General features: G+C 42.8%; 3 protein-coding genes across 6 annotated transcripts in view; 2 read left to right on the top strand and 1 right to left on the bottom strand.

The window, feature by feature from the left end:
- Window positions 1-8,958, top strand: part of mcu (mitochondrial calcium uniporter) — a 54,266-nt gene extending 45,308 nt beyond the window's left edge. For both annotated transcript variants that reach the window (XM_046401451.1, XM_046401450.1), the window contains exons 3-9: window positions 745-808; window positions 3,077-3,247; window positions 3,521-3,625; window positions 3,767-3,927; window positions 4,247-4,450; window positions 4,861-4,977; window positions 5,176-8,958. In XM_046401451.1, the coding sequence (XP_046257407.1) occupies window positions 745-808; window positions 3,077-3,247; window positions 3,521-3,625; window positions 3,767-3,927; window positions 4,247-4,450; window positions 4,861-4,977; window positions 5,176-5,256 (903 nt within the window). In that variant the 3' untranslated portion in view covers window positions 5,257-8,958. The remainder of the gene's footprint in view (window positions 1-744; window positions 809-3,076; window positions 3,248-3,520; window positions 3,626-3,766; window positions 3,928-4,246; window positions 4,451-4,860; window positions 4,978-5,175) is intronic.
- A 1,608-nt stretch (window positions 8,959-10,566) lies between these two features.
- On the top strand, window positions 10,567-18,676 carry oit3 (oncoprotein induced transcript 3). Of its 2 annotated transcripts, XM_046402609.1 has the most exons (9): window positions 10,567-10,705; window positions 12,776-13,150; window positions 13,245-13,355; window positions 14,684-14,806; window positions 14,925-15,047; window positions 15,734-15,894; window positions 16,067-16,479; window positions 17,112-17,211; window positions 17,379-18,676. In XM_046402609.1, the coding sequence occupies exons 1-9, from the start codon at window positions 10,648-10,650 to the stop codon at window positions 17,535-17,537; spliced, it is 1,623 nt and encodes a 540-aa protein (XP_046258565.1). In that variant the 5' UTR covers window positions 10,567-10,647; the 3' UTR covers window positions 17,538-18,676. The 2 variants fall into 2 exon arrangements, with proteins under 2 accessions (XP_046258565.1, XP_046258566.1); XM_046402610.1 differs by lacking the exons at window positions 14,684-14,806; window positions 14,925-15,047.
- On the bottom strand, window positions 18,661-20,680 carry pla2g12b (phospholipase A2, group XIIB). 2 transcript variants are annotated; one of them, XM_046402611.1, is made up of 4 exons: window positions 19,993-20,680; window positions 19,421-19,509; window positions 19,118-19,283; window positions 18,661-18,966 (listed from the first exon to the last, which is right to left on the bottom strand). In XM_046402611.1, exons 1-4 carry the CDS (start codon window positions 20,567-20,569, stop codon window positions 18,848-18,850), a joined length of 951 nt encoding a protein of 316 aa, XP_046258567.1. In that variant the 5' UTR covers window positions 20,570-20,680; the 3' UTR covers window positions 18,661-18,847. The 2 variants fall into 2 exon arrangements, with proteins under 2 accessions (XP_046258567.1, XP_046258568.1); XM_046402612.1 differs by having other exon boundaries at window positions 19,433-19,509.
- Between the last annotated feature and the right edge of the window lie 1,712 nt (window positions 20,681-22,392).

Here is a 22,392-nt window from a genome sequence, read left to right as displayed (position 1 = left end):
CCCCTGGGACTCTTTCTTGCTTGATTTCAGATGCCTCATCCCCACCCCCATTTTCTTTGTGCGAGTGTGAGGAGATCTGGCAGCCAGTCTCGTGCCTTAAAAGGTTCGATTGCGGCTCGACAGAAAAACGTGACTGGTGCTGTGGTTTGAAACAAATCAGCGCATATGGATACTCCTACTTTGCTGGGCTAACAGCAGACAGTTGCTAAAGAAAAAAAATGAGGGTTTCCCCAAGCTCTGCTCCTCTGTTCATATTCCCTCCCTCCCTCGCTCCACACTGTGACACAAGTGGAGAATTCATGCTGAACCACATGGTTGTTATTCAGGCTGCATTTGGCTGCCTTCTGTCTGCGTCCCCGACTGGGGTGTTTTCCTCTGGTGGTTGTTGTTCCTGGTTGCGGGTGAACTTAAATGTGACTGTGTGTGTTCTTAGTGCGTCATCTAACTGTAGAATATTTTCATGGAGCTGCTGTTGGATCTGTTAATAGGTGTGGCTCCTGTCTGCATATGGGACCATTTCTGGAAACTGGAACAGAGGAAGCCATTTTGTAACACGATACTCAGATGGCACTCGGTCAATCTTGCAAATAAGCGATTAGAGAAGTAAATGGCTTAGAAATTGTCATGTTGCTGAATGTCACACGACTGCCTCACAGCGCTTCTGGTTGATGTAAAAGAACAGAAACCTTAGATAAGAGAAAGTGGAATAAGCAGATTGTTTGTTCTTTCTCTTTCTGTCCGCAGGTTTGGAAGGGCGCCCCCTCATGGCATGGCCAGAGACTGTTGTGTTCCTCTGCTGCTCCAGAGGGTAAGTACTCACCTCTTCTCACTTCGTTCAGTTTATATGTGACCACATGGGCTATTTAAGGGGTTTCCCCCGAGTTAAAGAAAACCACAAGTCCAGCCTGTGCTCTCTGTCCAAGACAAATGAGTTCTGCATGTGGAGGTATCCTGCATTGATCGGACAGTGAAGGCTCATTTGGAGTTAACAGCCAGTAGATATTAATAAGGAATCTGTGTCGGGGTAGCATCTGCTCGTCTGTTTGAAAGTCGAGAGAGCTGGGGAGTGTGAACAGAGGGAGGAAAAGCACAGTATGGGGCACTGAGAGAAGGCAGCAGCATTGCAGAACATGCTGATTTGATTTTAACGTGGACTTAAATAGCTGTAGCGTTGGAGCGGAGATATCACATTAGCAGTGGCAGGCAAAGGGAACAGGTGCAGGAGCAGAACAGCTCAAATACTCGGGGCAAGTTTTCAAATTGTCGACATAATGAAGAAGTGGGTTTGTAATAAAATGCCTGCACCCTGCTTCTTGTCAAGACACTCTTAAAACTGAGGCCTGGCTGGTGCTGCCTGCGCCAGCCGATGGTCCTTCACTTCTTGGTGCGAGCCCAAGCAGAGATCTGCTGATTCACTGCAGTGGCCCCAATCTGCAGGCAGAGGTTTTTGGGTGCAGCAGCAACACAGCAGCTTGGATCACCTCCACCGTGGGCTCGTAGCCCTCTGCGTTGATTCATGGCTCTGTCATTAGAGACCACTCAGCATGATAATGGTATAAGCTGTGCGGGCTCTTTTTAGCCGGAGTTTGGTTACGGACCAGTAGAGCTCGGTTACAAACGGTTATTAGTATTCTAGAGAAATGAAGTTCCACTGAGCAGAACCAGCAGCTCAGCTGGTTGGGACAAAAATGCCAGTTTTTAGGGTGTGCTGTGAAAAAGCAAGCACAGATGAGAACATGTACTCAATACTGGAACACAATAACTCATCCTGAACTGCAAAATTGTATTGGGAGTGTATTCTCTTAGTCCAAGGTGCACTGATTCAGCCCATTTTTCTTATTTTTTGCTGCTATGAAAAGCAAGAACCTTTCAAGGAATGAAGAAATTGCAATGTGAACCTCAAGGACTTTTAAGTCAGTCCCACCGCACATGCATCTTTTAGCTGCCTTTTAGCCTTTCTGTGGGAATATGAAACATCAGTACTTGATTAACATAACAGGTCCAAGAAGGAAAGCTTACCAATATTATACTGTATTGTTCCTCAGGACCCTGACAGTGGAGAGTGAGCTTATTTTTGACAAAACAATGTATTTACGTGTCTGCATAAATAAACTTGTGCACTCCCGTATGAGATTCGGTCGTGTTTTGATTACATGTTAAACAGTCGAGGTGCACAATGAGAATTCATGTAGTATTTACAACAACTTTTGAATTAATTGCTGTTGTTGTGTGTTGTTGTACATGTACTGTATGTGGTATGTTCATAGCAGTGAGATCCTAACTGCTAAGAACAGCTTGTATTTCTTGTGTCTTTTAACGATAAAGACTGTTGCTGTTGTGAAGGTTTTGGTTTCAGGTTGAAGGTAGTTTCTGGGATGCTGCTGCTCTTAGTGTGGCAGCTTTTTTTCACCAAAAGCACCCACAGCTTTTAATCATGGGAAATACTTGTCAAAGAACCAAAACGTTCCTTCAAACTGTTTTTGTCTACTAACAGGTGAAAAAGCAATGTCTGTCCTACACAGCATTTCTGTCCATCTGTCGTATGCCTTCTCCTGCAGTTGTTGATGCACTGAAGCACAGTAAAATAAAAAAATGATCTCGTTTGCAGCTGCTGGATTTTGAAAATGCTGGCTGAAATAAAATGCTGCTAGTGCTCAAACTGTGTTTCAGTACTTTTGGACTAACTACACACTGAACAGGGATTTTTGGGATATAAAATAATGTTTGTCGAACTTAATGTAGCTCCTGGGGTGAAAAGGTGCCTTTTGTTGTTGAACTCAAACCAGCAAACTGTGTGGCCAGTCAAAATGATGCTTCATTCAAAATATCAGACTCTGTGGTGTTTTGTGATGTTTTGTCGATGTAGACGATGTTGGGTTATTTTGTGGTTCAAAGTTTTGTATATGTAAAATCTAGTAATCCAGAAGACTTAACTAGTACGGAACAAAACAAGAAATATGCATCCTCACAGGGAGCAGAGCACACTAAAACTCAGCTATATGATTCAGTGAAGACTTTAGCTTTAGCTTACTTTTTCTGACATGTATCTCACTTCATGCCTTCAACCCCCTCACAGAGGTGACGGTGGTGTATCAGAATGGGCTACCAGTGATCTCAGTGAGTTTGCCGTCCAGGCGAGAGCGCTGTCAGTTCACCCTCAAGCCTCTCAGTGACTGTGTGGGAGTTTTCCTGCAACAGCTCCAGGCAGAGGACAGAGGCATCGACCGGGTGGCCATCTACTCCACAGGTGTGTTCACAGACACAAGATTACAGTGCACACACCACGATGAAATGATTCTTCTGCCCTCGCTTTGCTCAGAGGGTTCATTATACAGGAGCAGCTCATGCTTTAAGTCTTACTCTTACTGTGTTAGTGCATCGGCTTTTACCTTTCATGGTAATCAGACAGCAACAAGCCTGATTATCAAGAGATGTCAGTGGTGTTTGAAGTGGTGACTGATCGTTGCTCCATCCCTCTTACCGCCTCTTACCACCTCCCCTCCCATTTGTCTCTCTCCAGATGGAGCGAGGGTCGCCTCCTCCACAGGTATAGACATCCTGCTGTTGGATGATTTCAAGCTCGTCATTAACGACACCACACACCTTGTGCGGCCACCAAGGAGAGGTGAGGACTGGCAGAGAAAAAGGCAGAGCCTCTGCTGTTTGTTCTGAGTCACCTCCTCACAGTCAGAGTCACTACCAATAAGAGGAGGGAAGGCCCATCTTTGTTTATTTGTTTGTAATTGTTGGTGTGTTTGTGCTTCAGAGCTGCTGCCCCACGAGGAGGCAGAGAGGCTGAATGATGTCAAGTTTCTGGTGCAGCAGCTCTACACCACCCTGCGCATCGAGGAGCACCAACTCGGCAAAGAGCGCGAGCTGATCGGACGACTGGAAGACCTCAACTCTCAGCTCCGCCCCCTGGAGAAGGTCTAACTTCTTGAGCACAGTTTGACTATACTGAATATTTTGCTCCTGGTTACATAAGTTCATTGCTGCTCTTAGACACACAAATCACCCCTCTGTTTTTACCAAGAACTGAATAGTAAAACATATGTGACCTTGCAATTAAATAATTAGCATATTGTTGAATCGTTTTCCTTGGTAGCCAAGAGGAGCTGTAGTTGCTCAGAATGTAAAAGGCATTTTTATAGTCCTTTAATCTGCGGATAATTAGTCGAAGACACTCAATACACACTCACACATGTGAACTGGCTGACTGTCTGCTTCCTTCTCGACTTCTATGTAGGTGAGGGAGGAGTTGAGTAAGAAGGCAGAACGACGCACCACCTGGGTGCTGTGGGGTGGCATGGCCTACATGGCAACCCAGTTTGGCATTCTGGCCAGGCTGACCTGGTGGGAGTACTCCTGGGACATCATGGAGCCTGTCACCTACTTCATCACTTATGGCACAGCCATGGCCATGTACGCCTACTTTGTGCTTACACGCCAGGTGAGACGCAACGAAAGACAACAAATATTAAAATATATATGCAGCAACTAGTACTTGAAGTAAAGTTTGCTTCAAGAAAAGGGCCAAACTTTAAGGTTCTCAAGCTTATAAAGCATTTATATTAGTGTAAATTGATTAACTTGGTTTTGAACTGCTGCCTACAGAAAACAGGTAATCTGAAGATGTTAACAAAGGACTCCAGGGGGAACCAGATACTGGTGGTGACACTGTTGCCGTATAGAATTGAATCCAATATTTATAAATCAACACTAAGTTTTACCTCCAAGGACATGAAGGTCGTCTTATGTTGGATTTCTCACAAGTGTGACTCAGGACGCAAACATGGAGGGTATCTGATAAACTGGCTCCTCTTACAAAGTGCTCTGTCTGTATCTCTCTGTAACCTGCAGGAGTACGTTTACCCCGATGCTAGAGACAGACAGTATCTGCTGTTCTTCCACAAGGGGGTGAAAAGGACACGCTTTGACATTGAGAAGTACAACAAGCTGAAGGATGATATCGCTGAGGTACAGTCGCTTGGTGAAAACTACATGTTTTGTGATGTAAAATGAGCACTGCAGACACTGGGGATTCACACATTTTACTCTTCAGTACTTGGATTTGTAACAGCTGTGCGTAGACCTACTTTCATTCTGTTCCCCACTCGCTTTCTTCTCATATTTTTCTCTCCACCCTACCTCTCTCTCCTTATCCTCCCTCTCCAGGTGGAGTTGGATCTGAAGCGTCTTCGGGACCCGCTCCAGCTCCAGCTCCCAGTTCAGCAGCTCACTGCCAGTAAAAATTGATGGGAAGAGTGACTCCCTCCTCTCTCAGCTCCCACAACCCCTCTTCTCCTCTTTTCTCCCGCCGTCCAAAACCCTTTTCCCTCCCCTCTTACCCCCAGTAATTTCCTCCCACTCCTCCCTCCCCCATCCCTCCCACACCTGAATAATGCCCCCTCTTTCTTGACTGTGGGAGTTAGTTTCTTCTCCTGTTTTTTTATTTCCTTTTTTTTTCTTCTTTTTTTTTCCTGACTGAAAACTCCAGTTGGAATTGCAAGTGAAAGCCGCGACAAAGACAAAGAAGGATGGTGAGAATACCAGAAACTGAAAAACTCTCACAGCCAATGATGAGGATGATGAAAAGGACAATGATGATGATGTTGGGATGAAACTGGGCACTATGGGCATGCCTCAAGTCTCCAGATGGACAGCCTGCAAGGACCTCCAGGGGGCGAACAGGAATCATCACACCTCTAGACACTCCAGAACAGAGGACATGCAGAGGGGAGACAGGGGCAGTGATTGTTCAGTGAGTGTGTGCGCGTGTGTGTATGTGTGGGACTTTCAAGGCACACTGGGACACCGACCCTGGCGACTCAGTGGTGTAGTCCTGCTTCCTCTAGCAGTCAAACTGTCAACACACACACCTACTCCTGGTTGGGGCAGACTCCAGGGAGAGACTCTACCCCACTTGTTAAAGTTTACAAGGAAGTCCTGACTGCAGTCGCAGTCATCAGGAGGGACCTTCGTCTTCCTGTGGCTGAACCCTGCTGCCTGTCCCTGCCTGGGCCATGCCTTCTCCAGGTGACGGACAGCTGTCCCTCCCAGAGTGACCTCTGTCGGGAGCCTGTCTCGACCCGCAGGATGTAGGCATGACGACGCCTCATTTCCTCTTCCTGTTGATGTCCTGTAGCTGCCCGGTCTGCAAGTATGAGAGTACTACCGACAACAACATCACTGTGTGTTCTTTTATTCCAAAAAAAATATTTTGGCACTTTTTATTTTGAAAGCCATAGTATATTTGTTATGAAAAGAATATAAATATATATATGTATACAATCAAATAAACAAATGACCAGAGGCTAGTCTTTTCAGTGGGGGGAGGAACTCTCTTACAAACATCATTTCATCAGAAACTCAGTTACATACTCTGAAGATCTCCCAGAACAAAGGATTCCCGCTGATGGCCCAACTCATACTTTGTCACATACGCACACACAAATAGCATTATACTGTATGCATTAATTACCTAGGGCGTAAGGCTCTCATGCATGGCCGCCAAATGGGGTAACAACATCGAAGCCAAATCAGGGTTGGAAATGCCTTTAATTAGAATTGTTTTCAGCAAGAGAGGATATTGACATGGATAATGCCATGCTTCACCTCTATAATCAGGTTGCTATGAAAATGCTGAACATAATGATGGGGCTCAAATGTTCATTGGTCATTGCCTCAGACAAACCCAGAAGCATGTTATAGATGAATGTTTCTGATGAATCTGAAAGGATTATTGGAGGTGTAAAATTACCATTTCCAGATTTTCAGTGTCCTGGCCTTTAGCTTAGCAGCATGTGATGTGTATTTTATCATCTAATGTTTTTTTGTTTTGCTTTGTTTTTACAAATCTCCATCATGAAGCTTTCAGATGAAATGACCAAAAGGTTATATCTAAAACTAAAAAAAAAAAGCATCTTGGCACTGATTCACAGAGGCTTTTTTCATCCTGAAATAAGGCCAGAGTTTTCTCCTCCCACTGTTGCTGTAATGCCCCCCTGCTCCCGCGATGGCAAGGCAGGGTAGACTGCATGCTGTGGTATGCCCTCAGTAGAAATTTGTGAATGTGTAGGAGCATTATTACAGTTTTGTACTTAATTGGACACTTTTCTTTGCCACATCTAGCTGAAGTCTCATCTCCCCCCCCCCAAAAGGTTATAGAAGCCATATGTTTCTGTTGGTTTTGAGATGGTCATCGAATAAACCTTTGTCAGCTTCACTTAGTTTTTTGTTCAGGGTGAGGATTGGTGGCCCTCTTTATGGCCCCGTTTATGTCTCCAAAAATAAAAAGGTCTCAACACTAGTTATTTTTCAGTCTGAACTGCTGTAGATCACCTCTGCAGAGAGGAAGCACAATAACACAACATCCCAGCACATAGACTCCAGTTCGAGATCATCTCCCCCTTGTGTTTCTCTTGTGGACAATTGGCTGAATCCTACTGAAGAGATCCTTGGGTTTGACTGCAGACTTTTTTTTATTATTAAAATGCATGATTTCAGATAAAATCCAAAGTTAGCCATGTCAAGGCAGAGCTTGGTGTGTGTGTGTGTCACTGTGTGTGGTGGTGTGTGTGTTTTATCTCCAAGGGAAACGGTGCCTTTTGGTTGATTGATGATGTTCAAGGTGTATGCAGCAGTTTGGTGAACAGCACTGATAAGATCGCTGAGTAAGTAAATTTCTTATTCTGGATGCCATCCTTACATGAAGGAGGGTTCAGTTTGAATGTTAGGAAACGGAAATCAATCCTGCTGTGTGTCTGTGAACATTCGTGTTTGTTGAGTCCACGTGCTGACGAGTGCGAGTGCACTGGGGGCAAAGTTCAGATCACCATATTCATGAATCGTTTGGCCCTCATCACCTCGTTGTCAATAATGGTAAAAAAAAATTCAATTCCGCCCACATCCCACTTCATAGCAGTCATTAGCTTTAAACTCGTTTTTTTTCATACGCACATGCACACACACACCTCACACACACAATGTGACAACGGTGTTTCCTTGGAGATGTACTGTGGGAGGTGAGAGAGAGTTGTGGCCCTTTGTCTGCAGTCCAGTCCTCCCCTCTGCTGTTTCAACACTTCTCTCCATCATCACCACCTCCTTTTTATCATGCCATCCACCGTTTATAACCTTCGTTCCTTTTCTCGTTTATTTTTTGAAATACAAAATATATCAAATATAGGGAAACTTTACTATAAAGAGGGTGTTGCATGAATGTATGTTTACAAGAGAAATGTGAAAAATAAAAAACATGATTTATCAAAAAAAATAAAGAAATAAAATTGCAAAGATAATTTAAGAACGTTGTTTGTAGAGATTCCTAGTTATGACGGGGCAGCGGACAGGGCTGTGTCTTTAGAATCTGCCCTGCCAAATCTGACTTAAATCCCAGCCAACCAACTGCTCAAACCGCACTCCCACCTTCACCTTATTTACTTCCATATCCCCCTCCCTCAGTGTGCATCAGTACTCCTCAATAAATGGGAAAACACCCTCCATCCTCGGTGTACCTATAAAGGATGAGAGCTCTCGATCTTGGTTTCTAACGTCCTGGATTCGAGTGCAAAGGAAGTGTCAGGAGCACTCTGTTAGCATATCAGGGAAAATCTCCCTCTCTCCTGTCATTTTCATCCACCCTCAGCCTATTTTCCCTCAAATCTCATTCTTCTTCTGTGTTTTGAATGTGTTTTGAATACTTTCTTTGTGTGCATTTATTATGACATGTTTAAAAAGCCTAAAGAGTGAGGCAGTTATAGGATTGAAATGATCTTGTACTCCATTCTGACCTCTTATTTTATTTTGTTTTTCTCTTTGTCTTTTTTTTTCTTCTGTTGACATATGATGCTGTAATGTTGGCAAAAAAGAAAATGTAAAATCCTGTATCATTTATGAAATATGTATAAAAGAGATATGTAATTCAATTATCAATAAAATCCTTATCCAGTTTTTGGAGCCAGTTGTCCAGTTACGGTTTTTGTTGTTCTCTCTGGAAGTGAAGACTCTGTGATTAATGGCCATATTACAGAAATTTACAAGAAGAAGCTTTTCAAGGTCTTGACTGCCTCTTCTGGGTCTCCTTGGCCTCCGGTTCTTCCTGTACAGGACATCCTATGAGATAGACCTGTGTGGATAAGCTGTTGTGTACAATAGGCACATGAAGCAATGCAAGGGTATAATGGTTACAAAAAGTTACAAAAACAAAGTTTATTTTTTAAAAAAAGGCAATGGAAAAAAGGGTTATATTTTCCTTTAAATCTTTAAGTGGTTTTAAAAGAAAATAAAATCTGGGTTAAAGGATGAAATAATTTCTCTCAACTGCGCCTGGGCTCGCACCTCTGTGGCCTTGCCATGCAAGTACTTTGCTAATGCATGATGGTGCAGCACACAGCAAGAGGGTTCCAGGTTCGAATCCCGGTCTGGGCTCTTCTGTGTGGAGTTTGTATGTTCTCCCTGTGCCTGCATGGGTTTTTGCTGGCTTACTCCCACAATCCCAAAAACATACTTAGGTTAATTGGTTACTCTACATGGTCCCTAAGTGAGTGTGTGGTTGTCTGTCTTTGTTTGTCAGCACTGCGATTAACTGGGGACCAGTCCAGGATGAATCCCGCCTCTTACCCGTGGTCAGCTGGGATTGGCTCCAGCCCCCCTGCGACCCTGACAGATAAGCGGTATAGAAAATGGATGGATGGATGTTAACATTTGCTAAATTGCACTAACCACAAAGTCATTAGTTTTGCAGGTATTTGGTCATAAACCAAAGTCTCTGACAAACTGATACTTTGACATCAGTGAAAAAATAGTGAAAGAACCATGAAACTGATGAGTTGTGGACCGTCGATGTCTGTAAATGAGAAATCTGTCCAGCTGTTAAGATATCTCAGTCTGTTGCCATCCAGACTGCCATAGAGACTGCAGTAAGGCGGACTAACAGTGTTTTATTTCCACGAGTAATCACAAAAGAAGAATGACATGTTCTACCCCATTTCTTCTTACAGCCTTAATGTCTCCACTGATTTAATTACACACAAGAAACAAGAACTGCAAGCATCAGGTTAGTTTGGATGCTTTCTAAATGGAAATAACCAAACATCAGACATTTTCTGGCCTGTACCAATGGTCAAGTACCGAGTTAGTAGAGAACATACTTGCACAGTGTATCCAGGGTGGGGGTCTGTGGTAAATCCTGAGTCTTGCCGTTGTCTTGATGTGAAAGCTGCTTCGGCCTGACACTAAGCAGATTAATCAGATTGGTTTAATGCTGCTGCAGATTAGATAATTGCTAATTTTTCCATGACCTTTAAATCAGGATGAGAGAGAAAATACTGAAGACATGTAGAACTTGTAAAAGCCACAATCACACTTTTTCAATAAAAAAAGAATAGAAGATATTTTGTTTGGGGTAGTTTCAGGTTGTGTGTGAGAGGATGGAGAAGAGTGAAACAATGGGAGGATGAGCTTGTCAGTGGACGTGGGGATCAGAAGGTCAGGGTGAGACACAGACATGACACCATGACACATACAGATAAGAGCCGCCTATTAAAGAAAAGGCTTCCCCCAAGGGTGAAACAGGAGAGCTACACACACACTCCCACTCAGGCCTGAGCTTGGACTATCATTCATTCAACACAGAGAAAACACATCATGATTTTTTTGTTAATTACTGCTCTGCTGCAGGAGGTTCTTACAGCTGCAGGTGTAGGTGAGTGACATTTCTTATGCTGTCCCCTGAAACAAGCAGGTGTCTCCTACAGTTAGATTATATTTTAATTATTGTACAGCAATGTGTATGTATCTCATCTGCCTGTTACTGTGGGTTATTCTGTATTTTCTTATGCTCAGCAAAAAATGAAACCAAACCAACTAGTTGCGTCTACCTTCCCGAATATTTTCCCGAATCTATATGTACCACATAATGTGTCACAGATGTAATTTCATTAAAAAGAAAAAGCTCAGTGGTTTCTAACAGCAGCTGAACTCTGTATCTGTAGCTTTCAGCAAATGGTAATTAAATATCTGTAATTCCATAAATATTACATTTCTGAAGGCCTGTTTTCAGCAGCGGATTAACACATTTGATAACATAGTATTCACAACGGCAGGGTGATGTGTGCAGGACTGGCTCAAAATAAACACGGTGGAATAAAGACATCATCTTCATATCAGGCTTTGGCCACACAGTGAGCACACTTTTAGTAGGATCAAATCATTGCTGTTTTTTCTTTTTGATTTGTAGACAGACATATAAAGAACATCACTAAAATATTTTCTTTAAGAGCAACAAGGTTTGACACTGTTTACTGTAGGTCTTCATCTTCTGCTGTGCAGATGAGAGACTGGAGTCTGACTCAGGTCAGGCGTGGCTCCACATTCCCTTAATAGCCATATTAAGTCATTCAAGCCCCATCTGAAAGATTTAACACCCCCATTACCATACACCCGCATGAGTCAGCTATGTCCCCTGCCCCTTGTGTGCTACTAGAGCTGGAACACAGTTGGTCAGTCGTACGTCTCCAGAACTGGTCGTTTACGCTGTCAGTTGGTCCAGGCCATGGATTGATCCCTGTGCTCTTATTGGAGCAGCAGGTAGTGACAAGATGGACTGTCTATTAGTGGATGGAGGGAGAAAATGATGTGTGGTGACATCATTTACGGTCACGATATTAGTCCCATCTCACAAAAGCATTTTTTCATAGCTCCCAGAACCCGAGGTGTAGTGTAACTTTATTATTCTTTAGAGGATGTGTTTGTGTGTTTCAATGTTTGCCTGTGAAAGCAGATATCAGAAAAGGGAGAGTTATCGTAACCATAAACTGTTCTGGTCAACCTTGTGCGTCCCACAGAAAGCAATTTTTGTTCAAGATACAGGACAGCGTAAACACGGATATTTTATGTAGAGCAATCCAACTAAAAGCAAAGCTTATAGTGGTGGTTACTGCCACAGTAAAGTGTAATGTGCTAGTTGTCAGCTGTCATATTTCCTGCCTCTGGCCTGTCACTGAAGATGCCTTACTGCTGGGCTGATCAGCCTCCTGCTGTTTCTTCATCCCTGCTGATTTTCAGTGATTAACACTTACTTCTCATCCTTCATGCCTTCTACTTTCCCTTTTGTTTTACATCTAACTCTTAATTACACTGTTGAGAGGGCATGAAGAGGGGGAGAGACTATTGATTGTTTTGCTGCACATTGTTTACTCTGCTTGTTTAGTTGTTCTCCTGATTTTGCAAAGCTTGCTGTAGTGAAAAGAGTCACCGCTGATGGATAAAGGGCCTCTTGTAGGCTGGCTTTTAGTTCAATTAGAATCGACTCTGGGTTGCAGTTTATCTTGACAGTCCAAAGGTTTGCGTCATGGTAACAAGTTTGCTCAAGTGGCCAGTGACAATGCAAAGTACATGGGAAGGGGTAAAAGATATATTGCTTGTCTGTGGACTGAGCAGAGATTGGAACCTTTCCCAAAGTAACTAATGGTATTACTTTGAATTAACAGCAATGCCAAAGGGTGACTTCACTAACATGCACATAGTTCTGCCTTCTGAGATTTTTGTTTTCACTGGAATCGCCCCTCGAAAACTATTGGTGATGCAACAAAGAATTCAAAGAACATTGCTGTTTTGAATTTTTTAAAGTCATTTTTCAATGCTGTCAGCACAAGAAACAAAATTATTTTCACCTCCATTATACTGATATGGAGGCAGACATCTCACAGCTCTTACTAAGGAAAAACTATGTGCACATGTTGTTCATCTTTGCCACCCCACCCACATGCCTCAGCCCTGGACCCCTGCTCTGCCTACATCAGCCTGAATGAACCCTGGAGGAACACAGACTACCATGTCAAGCAGTCATCCGGCGTGCCTCTGTGTGACAGCCACGTGTCTGGAGAATGGTACCGCTTCACTGGCATGGCTGGGGACGCCATGCCCACCTTTTGCATCTCTGAGAATCACTGTGGCACCCATGCTCCCATCTGGCTCAACGGCAGCCACCCTCAGCCCCACGAAGGCATCGTCACCCTGCCTGTCTGTGCCAGCTTCAACGACAACTGCTGCCAGTGGAACGCCAGCGTGGATGTCAAGGCCTGTACTGGAGGATACTTTGTCTACCGCTTGCCCAGACCCTCAGTCTGCTTCCATGTCTACTGTGGCCGTGAGTGAGCGTGTCTGACATGTTAAAAGTCAATTTGTTTATCCTGTTTTCTTGCCTATTGTGGTGTTTATGTGTTTTGTTGTGTGTTCCACAGATTTCTATGACATCTGTGATGAGGTGGACTGTACAGGTCTCACATGTCCTGAGTCTGACTGTCGCTGTGCGCCTGGAACTGTCCTGGGACCAGACGGACAAACATGCCTGGGTGAGACAGACAGACAGAGAGGAAGGAAGAGACAGGACAGATAAGTTGTGCAACAAACAGTAATGACAACATGGAAGACAGATAGGATGGAAATGGCTTCTGAAAACAAAAGAGATCAGTATAATATCTGCATAATATTCACTGGTTTTTTTTTGCTATTAAAATATCCATGTTTACTTGACTTAATGGGATATGTACAATATGGGACACGGTCCGCAAAGACTGCAAAGCATAATAGGATCAAGTATTTCATCATGACATCATTCATTGTCAACCCATTGTCTTCAGAGACAATTGGCTTGTTTCACTATCGTTCATGTTGAGGGGATTTATTCCTTTTATTTTACTGTAAATTCAATCTTGACCTTAAACAGTATGTTGACAAAAAAAGAATTTGAACTAAACCTCCAATAAGATTAGATGAGATTCAGCTTTACTTACATACACAAGTAGAAGTACAGTGAAATACAGTTTAGTATTCAGACAGTAGAGCTCATAAATATCCTGTCCTTTTAGCCCTTTTAGCTAGCTATTTTAACCTTTCCATTACATTAGCCATTGCTACTGTCATTTAGCTATTTCAGTCATTTATCTATTACTTTTAACGCTTTTTTTCACAAACTCTTAAAATTGCTCAGGTATTACAGCTGACTATAATTTTAAATCAATCTGTAAGTTCTGTTCGATCAAGTCATCTACTCTACAATCTGTCCACAAGTCCAAAGCCGAGGTTCATACCAATATACTTGGTACTAGTTTTATGTATTCAAAATGAAATACCATAAAATTGGACAGATGAACAAAAAGTCTGATGAAGGAAGCAGCAGTGGTGGAAAGACCAAAAGATTGTCTTTTGTATTTGTTGACTCAACTGAAGGTGGAGGTGTGTGTGTGTGTGTGTGTTTGTGTGAGTGAGTGTGTGTGATACGCTGGAGGTACACCTAATGATGGGTGACAGGCATGCAGCTGGAACCTAGCCAGTCTGCGAGCTGCCACTATCTCATTACTTACCCATCAACCAAATCTGGCTTTCGCTGTCTCAGAAATGACTTCTTCATTTCTCCATCCTTGCTCACTCTCTTGCACTCTCACTTCTGTCCCTCTTTTATTTCATCGCTCATTATTTCTTTACCAGTCTTCTCAGTATTATAAATGCAGTTTTAAAGTCCTTTAAAGTAGATTTATTATCCTCCTCTCTGGAACACTAAGTGAATAGCCGTGAGGTGATAAACTCCACCCATCTGGTACTCAGTCAATTAAAAAAAAAAAGACTCATCTGATAATAATATCTGACCCAGGTGTGGTGTGTGTGTGTGTCCTGTGTTCAGATGTGAATGAATGTGAGAAGAGCAATGGTGGCTGTGCAGAGGTGTGTGTAAACACCAAAGGCTCCAGGCGCTGTGAGTGTGGGCCAGGGCGTGTGCTGGACACGGATGGACACAACTGCAGAGGTACATCCATGTTCTGATATTTACATGACACACCAGTCAGCGTTGAGCAGAGATAATTAAACCAGATAGCCACACGGTGGTCTTCATCCTTTCATTTTCTTTGTGATGCCTCATGCAGAGATAGATGGCTGTCATGTTAACAATGGAGGCTGCAGCCATGGCTGCTCCTCGCTGCTGGACACCTATCAGTGCAACTGTCCCAGGGGGCTGGAGCTGGGAGAGGATAAACGCACATGTCAGGGTGTGTACCAGTGTGTGTGTGTGTGTGTGTGTGTGTGTGTGTCTGTTTGAAAAAAGGTACAGACAGCACAGCACAATGACACAGGGATGCAAGCTTGCATCAGTCTGAGAAGATGTTCTAAATAGTAGCTGCTCGACTGAAATGCATTTCTTATTATATGATTTGCTATTATATGATTTTTTAGCATTTCAGTGCAGAGTTATTTATGTGTCAGGGAGGATCCTTAAATAAATAAGCAGCAGATTACATGGCCAGTTCATATTTTTCTACGGACTTGAGAAATTACACAATCCTGGGGAAAACACATGTTCACCTTGGTAAAAAAACAAGCAAAAAAACTGGAACCAGTAAATAATACTACTAATAATAACAATTAGCCTATTATCAAAATAACTGCCTATTAATTTTCCTTTAGTAAGCTATGTCAATAAATGATGAATCATTTCAGCTCTTTTCAGTTGACAGTAACGCTGCAAGCTGGAGCTCTGAATGTTAGTGAAATTAGTGAAATCATTAGTCAGTCATTTTAGTTGTGATACTACCACTACAAGTAGTGGTATGTTTTGATCCAGTCACATGACTCTGAGATGATTTATTGCTGCTCTTTGTCTGTGCGATGTTTCATTGTTCATGACATTTCATGAGATCATAACAACATGTCATATCTTTGCCTCCCTCTTCTGCAGTGCCAGTCCAATGTGATTCCAGCTCTATTATTGTGTCAGTTCCTAAGGACCTTGTAGGAGGACTGGAGCTCTCCCTGTCCAACTCGTCTTGTCAAGGTGTCTCCAATGGCACGCACATCAACCTCAGCTTCAGCCTCAAGACCTGCGGCACAGTGGTGGAGGTCAGAGGCACTGAGTTGAAATTTTAAGACTAATTTTTAGACATGTGACCGGGGTTGAGTCCCTTCAGTCAGGGCTTGGAGGAATTCATCATCACATTGCTACATTAAAGAGCTGTGCCTTAAGAGTGGCTTGTGTGAGGCTGTCACCAACTTACTGAATATTGACCCCCAGGTGACAGATGACAAGATTGTGGCCACCAACCTGGTGACAGGCCTTCCTAGGAGCAGCCCAGGCAGCAGCAGTGACTTGATAGTCCGCACCAGCAAATTAGTGCTCCCAGTGACCTGTGAGTTCCCCAGGGAATACCATGTGTCGGATGAATACCAGGCAAGTCTGCGCAGCTCGGCCCTCAAGCTGGCAGGTCACAGTGAGGGAGTGTTCCCCTTTTCCCTGGAACTCTTCAAAAGTGCAGAGTTCTCAGAACCCTACCACACCCCGCCCCAGCTCCACCTGCACGACTCCCTGTACTTCGGCGTGGAGCCAAAGGAGAGAGTGGAGGGTCTGTCTGCACTGGTGGAGAGCTGCTTCGCCACACCAGGGCCCAAAGCGGACCAGGCGCTCAAGTATTACCTCATCAAAGACGGGTGAATTGTGCAGATGATTTATCAGTTTTGAAGTCACACTTCGGCGTACCACAACATAGCACTGCTGGAACAGTATACTCACTACGTTTTTAAATGGTTTTGGTTTACTAATGGAAAATGATCTAATAATTTTTGTATTTTGTATTGAAGCTATATCCAGTTCATGGTAGCTTTTACATTTGCAGGAGTCACGTATACTCTAGTATTTGTTATGGTGCTAAAAACCCTCACAATTTCATTATAAAGACATCTTTCTTCAGAATCACTATCACCATCTCGGAGCTATTCAGACAACATCAGACACAACACAGTCATCAGATTTCACAGGCACAGTTTCTTCAATAGACAGAAAGAAAACAAGAATATTTTGAGTAGAACAATCAAAAAAAAACAGATTGGACTTAATTTCTGAGGAAGACTCACTTCTGGCTAGTCAAAAACTACATTGCAAACCCCAGCAGAGCACAGCTATAATCAATTCTTGCAATTTCCTATTAAACATACAACTGTGTTTCAGGGCCTTGGGGCGGCTAACCTTGATGAAGTGACTTGTTAAAAATACATATGGATCACTGAGTACCATGTTCCATATCAGGCACATGACTGTTTCCTCTCGTTGTCTTCTTTTTCAGGTGTATCTCTGATGAAACTGTGACACAGTTCTCATCAAAGGACCAGCTCTCGAAGCACTACCAGGTCCCTGTCTTCAAGTTCATCGGCAAGGACAAGCAAGTGAGTAAAAGAGGCATACTGGGAGCCAGCTGGCAAGTGTGTGTGGGCTTATGTCTATGTACCAATGTACCGTAAGGATTGAGTACATAGAATTAGCAGTGTCCTTACTTTGTGATGGTCTTCCTCTATAGTCCTGCTCAAAACAAGTTTGTGTCCTTCGTTCACAGCAAGTGTTCCTCCACTGCCAGGTGTTGGTCTGTGGGGTGGGAGACTCCCGCTGTGTTCAACGTTGTCGTGGACGTGTCCGCCGAGAGGTTTGGACTGATGAACCTCGGGAACAACACACGCTGAGTGGAGGTCCCATCTTCATCCTGCCTGAGCCATGATGACTAACTTAAAGCCATTCAAACAAACAGCCAGAAAAAAACCACCAGAACCAGGATTAAAAAAACAATTGCAGCATAACATTTAGATTTAAGATGAACCGACCATTTCAGTTTATTTGGTATTTAAAACACCAAACAGATATACACAGGGCAGTCCATTGTGCTGTACACATATACATGCAGATGTACAATATAATGTATGTATAATACATAATATAATATAATAGATTAATAGTACACTGCTCTTTACTGATGTTTAAGTCCGTGTGTGAGCCACACTGCTGTAGATCACTTGAATTCTGGTTAACACACCCAAATTGGGGGGGGAGGCTTTACCATTTTGCCTGGCAGCACAATTTAGTGACATTAAAGTGAATGACCTTCCTATTAGTAATCACTCAGAGGGGCTACAGATCATTTGTAACAACTACAGCATGAGGGATGCTTTTCTAGGTCACACTTTCAGGCATTTCTCAGGCTTGATTACAGCTTAAAGATTTAGTGGACTTAGAAAAATTGGTGTATATTTTACACTATCACTGAGTTGAAAAATACATGTAGAACATAATTTGCTCAGTGTAATCGATGGCTAGGGAGCCTGTCACATATTCCAGCACAGTGGAAAAGAGATACCAGTGTGCCATGCCTGGAAAATATGCAAATGCTTCATCGCTCTGACAATTAATCCAAAATTAATCATGTCAGTTAAACTGCAATTAGCTGTGCATTTATTCATAAAAAGTAACACATAACTGACAAATAACTTACATCAAATATTAACGTAGTTGCTGTAGTAATAGGCATTACATTTACATGACTGTGACTTAAGGTTTGAGCAGATACGCCTTCTTGATAAACAGGAGCACACAACAAATTATGTGCTGTGTAGTAATTATTTAGTGTCTTTCTATCCAGAGGAAATTAATCCAACTACAATATCCTTCCCATCAAACATTTTGTTTGGAGTCATCAAAGTAATGTATGGTAATGGAGTTATAGAGACCTATAAGTGGCCTAAAATGAAATGGAGAATGGAAAGTTTAACATGCATAAACAATTAATTAAAATTCTGAAATTCATACTGAGACAATTAAATATTTGTTCATCCTGTCTATGAATAAAACCTGAGAAATTTTTCATTTGCATTCCTCATTTATGTTTTTTTTTTTTTTTTTAACTCCCAAGCTCCGAATTGTAAGAAGGCTCTTGTGCGGTGTCTCCTCTTGAGTCAAAAAGCCTGTAGTCTGTAGAAATACCCATGACTCTGTTGTTTGTCTGTGAAGGCATTCAGGAGTCCACAGCGTTCTGTGTCACAGTTCATCCCTCTCCTCTCCCTCGCAGAAACATGCTGCCCTCTGGCTGTTCATGTAAGGTCTACAACCAAGAGTCCACACTGTGTTGTAGAGGGTGTCTGCTATTGATTCACAAGCTGAGAAGAGAAGACAGAAATAAAGAAATGAGAGAGGCAGAATGCCATATATAGAAGATGTTTTTGTTGGTTTTGTTGGTCATATTCATACTATCCCGTATATTTTGCTGTTGTTCAGACCCATGAGGACAGGAAAACTTGTGGAACTCACCTTGTACCTTTGTCACAAAGCCCAGACTCTTATTCAGGTCTGAGCAGATGCCATGCAGACACAAGCGAAACTTGGAGTCGCAGTCATGCTTGTTTGACCCACAGGTTTCATAGCATGTGTCAAGTTGGTTACAACACTTTGTCATAGCAGGGATCCCCAGGTCAAGCTGTCAAAAGAAGGAACTGACATGAACTGTTGGAATACTGTGTCAGGATAGCTTACTAATATAAAGAATAGCATTTACAGTCATTATGGTGTAAATGATGTATTTCTGGGCTGTGGTGATACAAACAGGCCACCTACAGCAGCATTCACCTGGAATCCCACCAGAGAGGAGCTGCAGCCGTTGGGCTCTGAGAGCTGGTAGCCGGGGCGAGGTTGAGGAGATTCTCCTGAAAAAAGCCCCAGAGAATCTACACATTAACAAACTAATGTCATCATGTGTTCCTAGTCCAGGAGGTATGGTCTATCTCTGTTCTTGCGTGTTTCACAGATAAGATGTAACTTCTGTATTGATTTGTGTAACTGTAGGTACATCTTCCTCCCAGGATGAAAACCACAATGTCATTCGGTGCACTGTCTTGGATCATGAGAAATGTAGCTAAACTGACAGTGGAATGATTGATGTGAGAAAGTGTGCTAAGTGAACAAATACATAGTAACTGAATGAATGTTGGATGCAGACTACATAACAATCATTTGAAAACCTATGGTAGGCGATAGGCTGATTTAAAAACGTCTCTGAAAACAGTTCAATAACAACTCTGACTATCTAGCCATCTCTGAGCACCCTGAGTCTCCCACCTACAGGACAATAAACGACTTCTGGTTCTCAGTAACATAGCAGTATGTTAATTCGAGAGATTCACTCTTACCATATCTGCAGCGGTACTGACACACACCATCATGTCCTCCCACCAGCTCCACCAGGGAGTCAAAGTATCCATGCACGGTCTGAAACTGATTTCTTATTGAGCTGAGGCTCCAACTGTTATCTTCATGAGCCAAGGGTCTGTTCAGGGACTTGTTTTTCTGGACTGGTCTGATGTCTTTCTCCTCAAAAGAAGAAGAAGGTTGCTCGTGTGTGATAGCTTCATTAGTAAGAGCTTCCATAGCAGGGGTGTCTCCGGGCGGCCCATTACTGTCTACCCCTGGCTCTTCAGTTGTTGCACCCTCCGTTACAGGGACATCCACTCTAGGTTCATCAGCTGCTGAGTCATCCACTGCAAGTGTTTTAGCTAGAAGATTGTCACCAAAAAGGGAATTAGCTGCAGGTTCCTCGGCCGCAGGTGAATCTCCTACTCGAGCATCTGGAGGAGCGACACTTTCTTCAGCTACATCAGTAACCTCAGGGGCCTCCTCCTCCTTTGACTGAGTCTGGTAGTGGCCTAAAGTGGCACACATGCCCACAGACACACAGAGGAGGAGCATAACAACAGTCCGAAGCAGCATGGTGTTGAACTGGTGACAATCCAAGCAGAGGACGCACTCCACAAGGTGAGGTGGTGTAAATAGGGTGAGAAGAGCGTAGAGTGACGGACAAAAACACTCTCCTACTAGCTCTGCCAGCCACAGAGCAGACTTTGACCTATGATTAGGTTCTAGGAGACAGCAAAGCACTCTGTCATGTTGGGGGGCAAAGCTCACCTCCATATCAATTCAAAGAAAGCTTCCATAATTCCTCTAATCTTCTCCTCTGTGACTCCTGAACATGTCAGAGGAGTAATTTCATCAGTTTTATTCACAAAGATATAATTAGATTTTTCTGACTCAAAAGTCACATGGAGCTTGAGCTTAGTGAAAAAAAGCCCTCTTTGTATTAATATAAACACTCACCACATCTAATGCTGGCATTTCAACCCTGTAACCTTTATCAAGACAGCCCAAATTTCAAAGCATCTTCATTGTGTTTTGACAAAGGTCACACACTGACACTTCAGCACTGAAGACGTTCAGAGACAAACAGGACATTATCTTATCTTATTGGCATGTCTCTGCTGCCCTCTTGTGTTTGAAGAGTAATCTTCTCCCAGCGCTGTGAAAATTTATGTTTACTTTCCCGAGGTCTGTTTTGCTGACACAAACTGTGAATGATGTTACTGGTTTACGAATTTTGTCGTCCAATACAAATCTGTACAAATGCATACTCACTAAATGAATACTTACTATTGTCTCCTGTAGCCAAAAAGGAGAATAAGTCTTGTTGTTCTGCTAATATTCTGTATTATCATGTTCATGTACAGCCCCATACAAACATTAGAAAACACACATACATTCGAAAAGAAATGATTCAGGTCTTGTCATCTGCTTTGCAATTTTTTTTTTTTTTAAGTTCATTAACATTTCAGTAGCTCAAGGCTGTACATACATAACAACTTATTTGATTTCAACCTAAAGTTAGAAGTTGTTGAAATAGAAAAATGCTAATTGGACTGCCTGGGGTCACGAAAGCAACATATGTGAAGTGTCTGATTCACTGCTGTTCTTAAACTGCAGGACAGCTGGAAATTGTTAAACCTGACGTCCTCTATAACGAAACACCTTATGCGCATGCATGTATCACTGCACCCAAAGCACTGTCAGAATGTAAGGCTTGAGAACGTTGATGGATATGCAGCACAAGTAAATGTAAATGTCCAATACCAGCAGTAGAGCAAGCTAATTAATTACAACTATTCAAAACTGTTGTTACAGTGCATCCGGAAAGTATTCACACACATTTTGTTACGTTACAGTCTCATTCAATTCATTAAATTCATTTTTCACCCTCAAAATTCTGCACAAGTTACCTCATAATGACAAAGTCAAACAAGTTTGCTTGAATATTTCGCAAATTTGCTAAAAATAAAAAAAACAAAAATATAACATGTATATAAGTATTCACACCCTGTGAGCTATGCTTTGTTGAAGCCTCTTTGGCAGCAACTACACCCTCAAGTCTTTTTGAGTATGATCCTATAAGCTTGGCACACTTATTTTTGGGCAGTTTCTCTCACTCTTCAATGCAGAACCTCTGAAGCTCCATCAGTTTGGATGGGGAGCGTAGGGTTCAAATCTGGGCTGTGGCTGGGCCAATCAAGGACATTCACAGAGTTGTCCTGAAGCCACTCCTTTGTGATGTTGGCTGTATGCTTATAGGGTCGTTGTCCTGTTGGAAGATAAACCTTCGCCCCAGTCTGAGGTCAAGTGCACTCTGGAGCAGGTTGTCAGCAAGGATGTCTCTGTACATTGCTGCAGTCATCTTTCCCTCGACCCTTGCTAGTCTTCCAGTTCCT

Source organism: Scatophagus argus, chromosome 10 (genome assembly GCF_020382885.2).
Source record: "Scatophagus argus isolate fScaArg1 chromosome 10, fScaArg1.pri, whole genome shotgun sequence".
NCBI lineage: Eukaryota > Metazoa > Chordata > Actinopteri > Scatophagidae > Scatophagus > Scatophagus argus.
The sequence above is the reverse complement of the archived record's forward strand: the minus strand, read 5'-3'. Positions and strand labels throughout refer to the sequence as shown.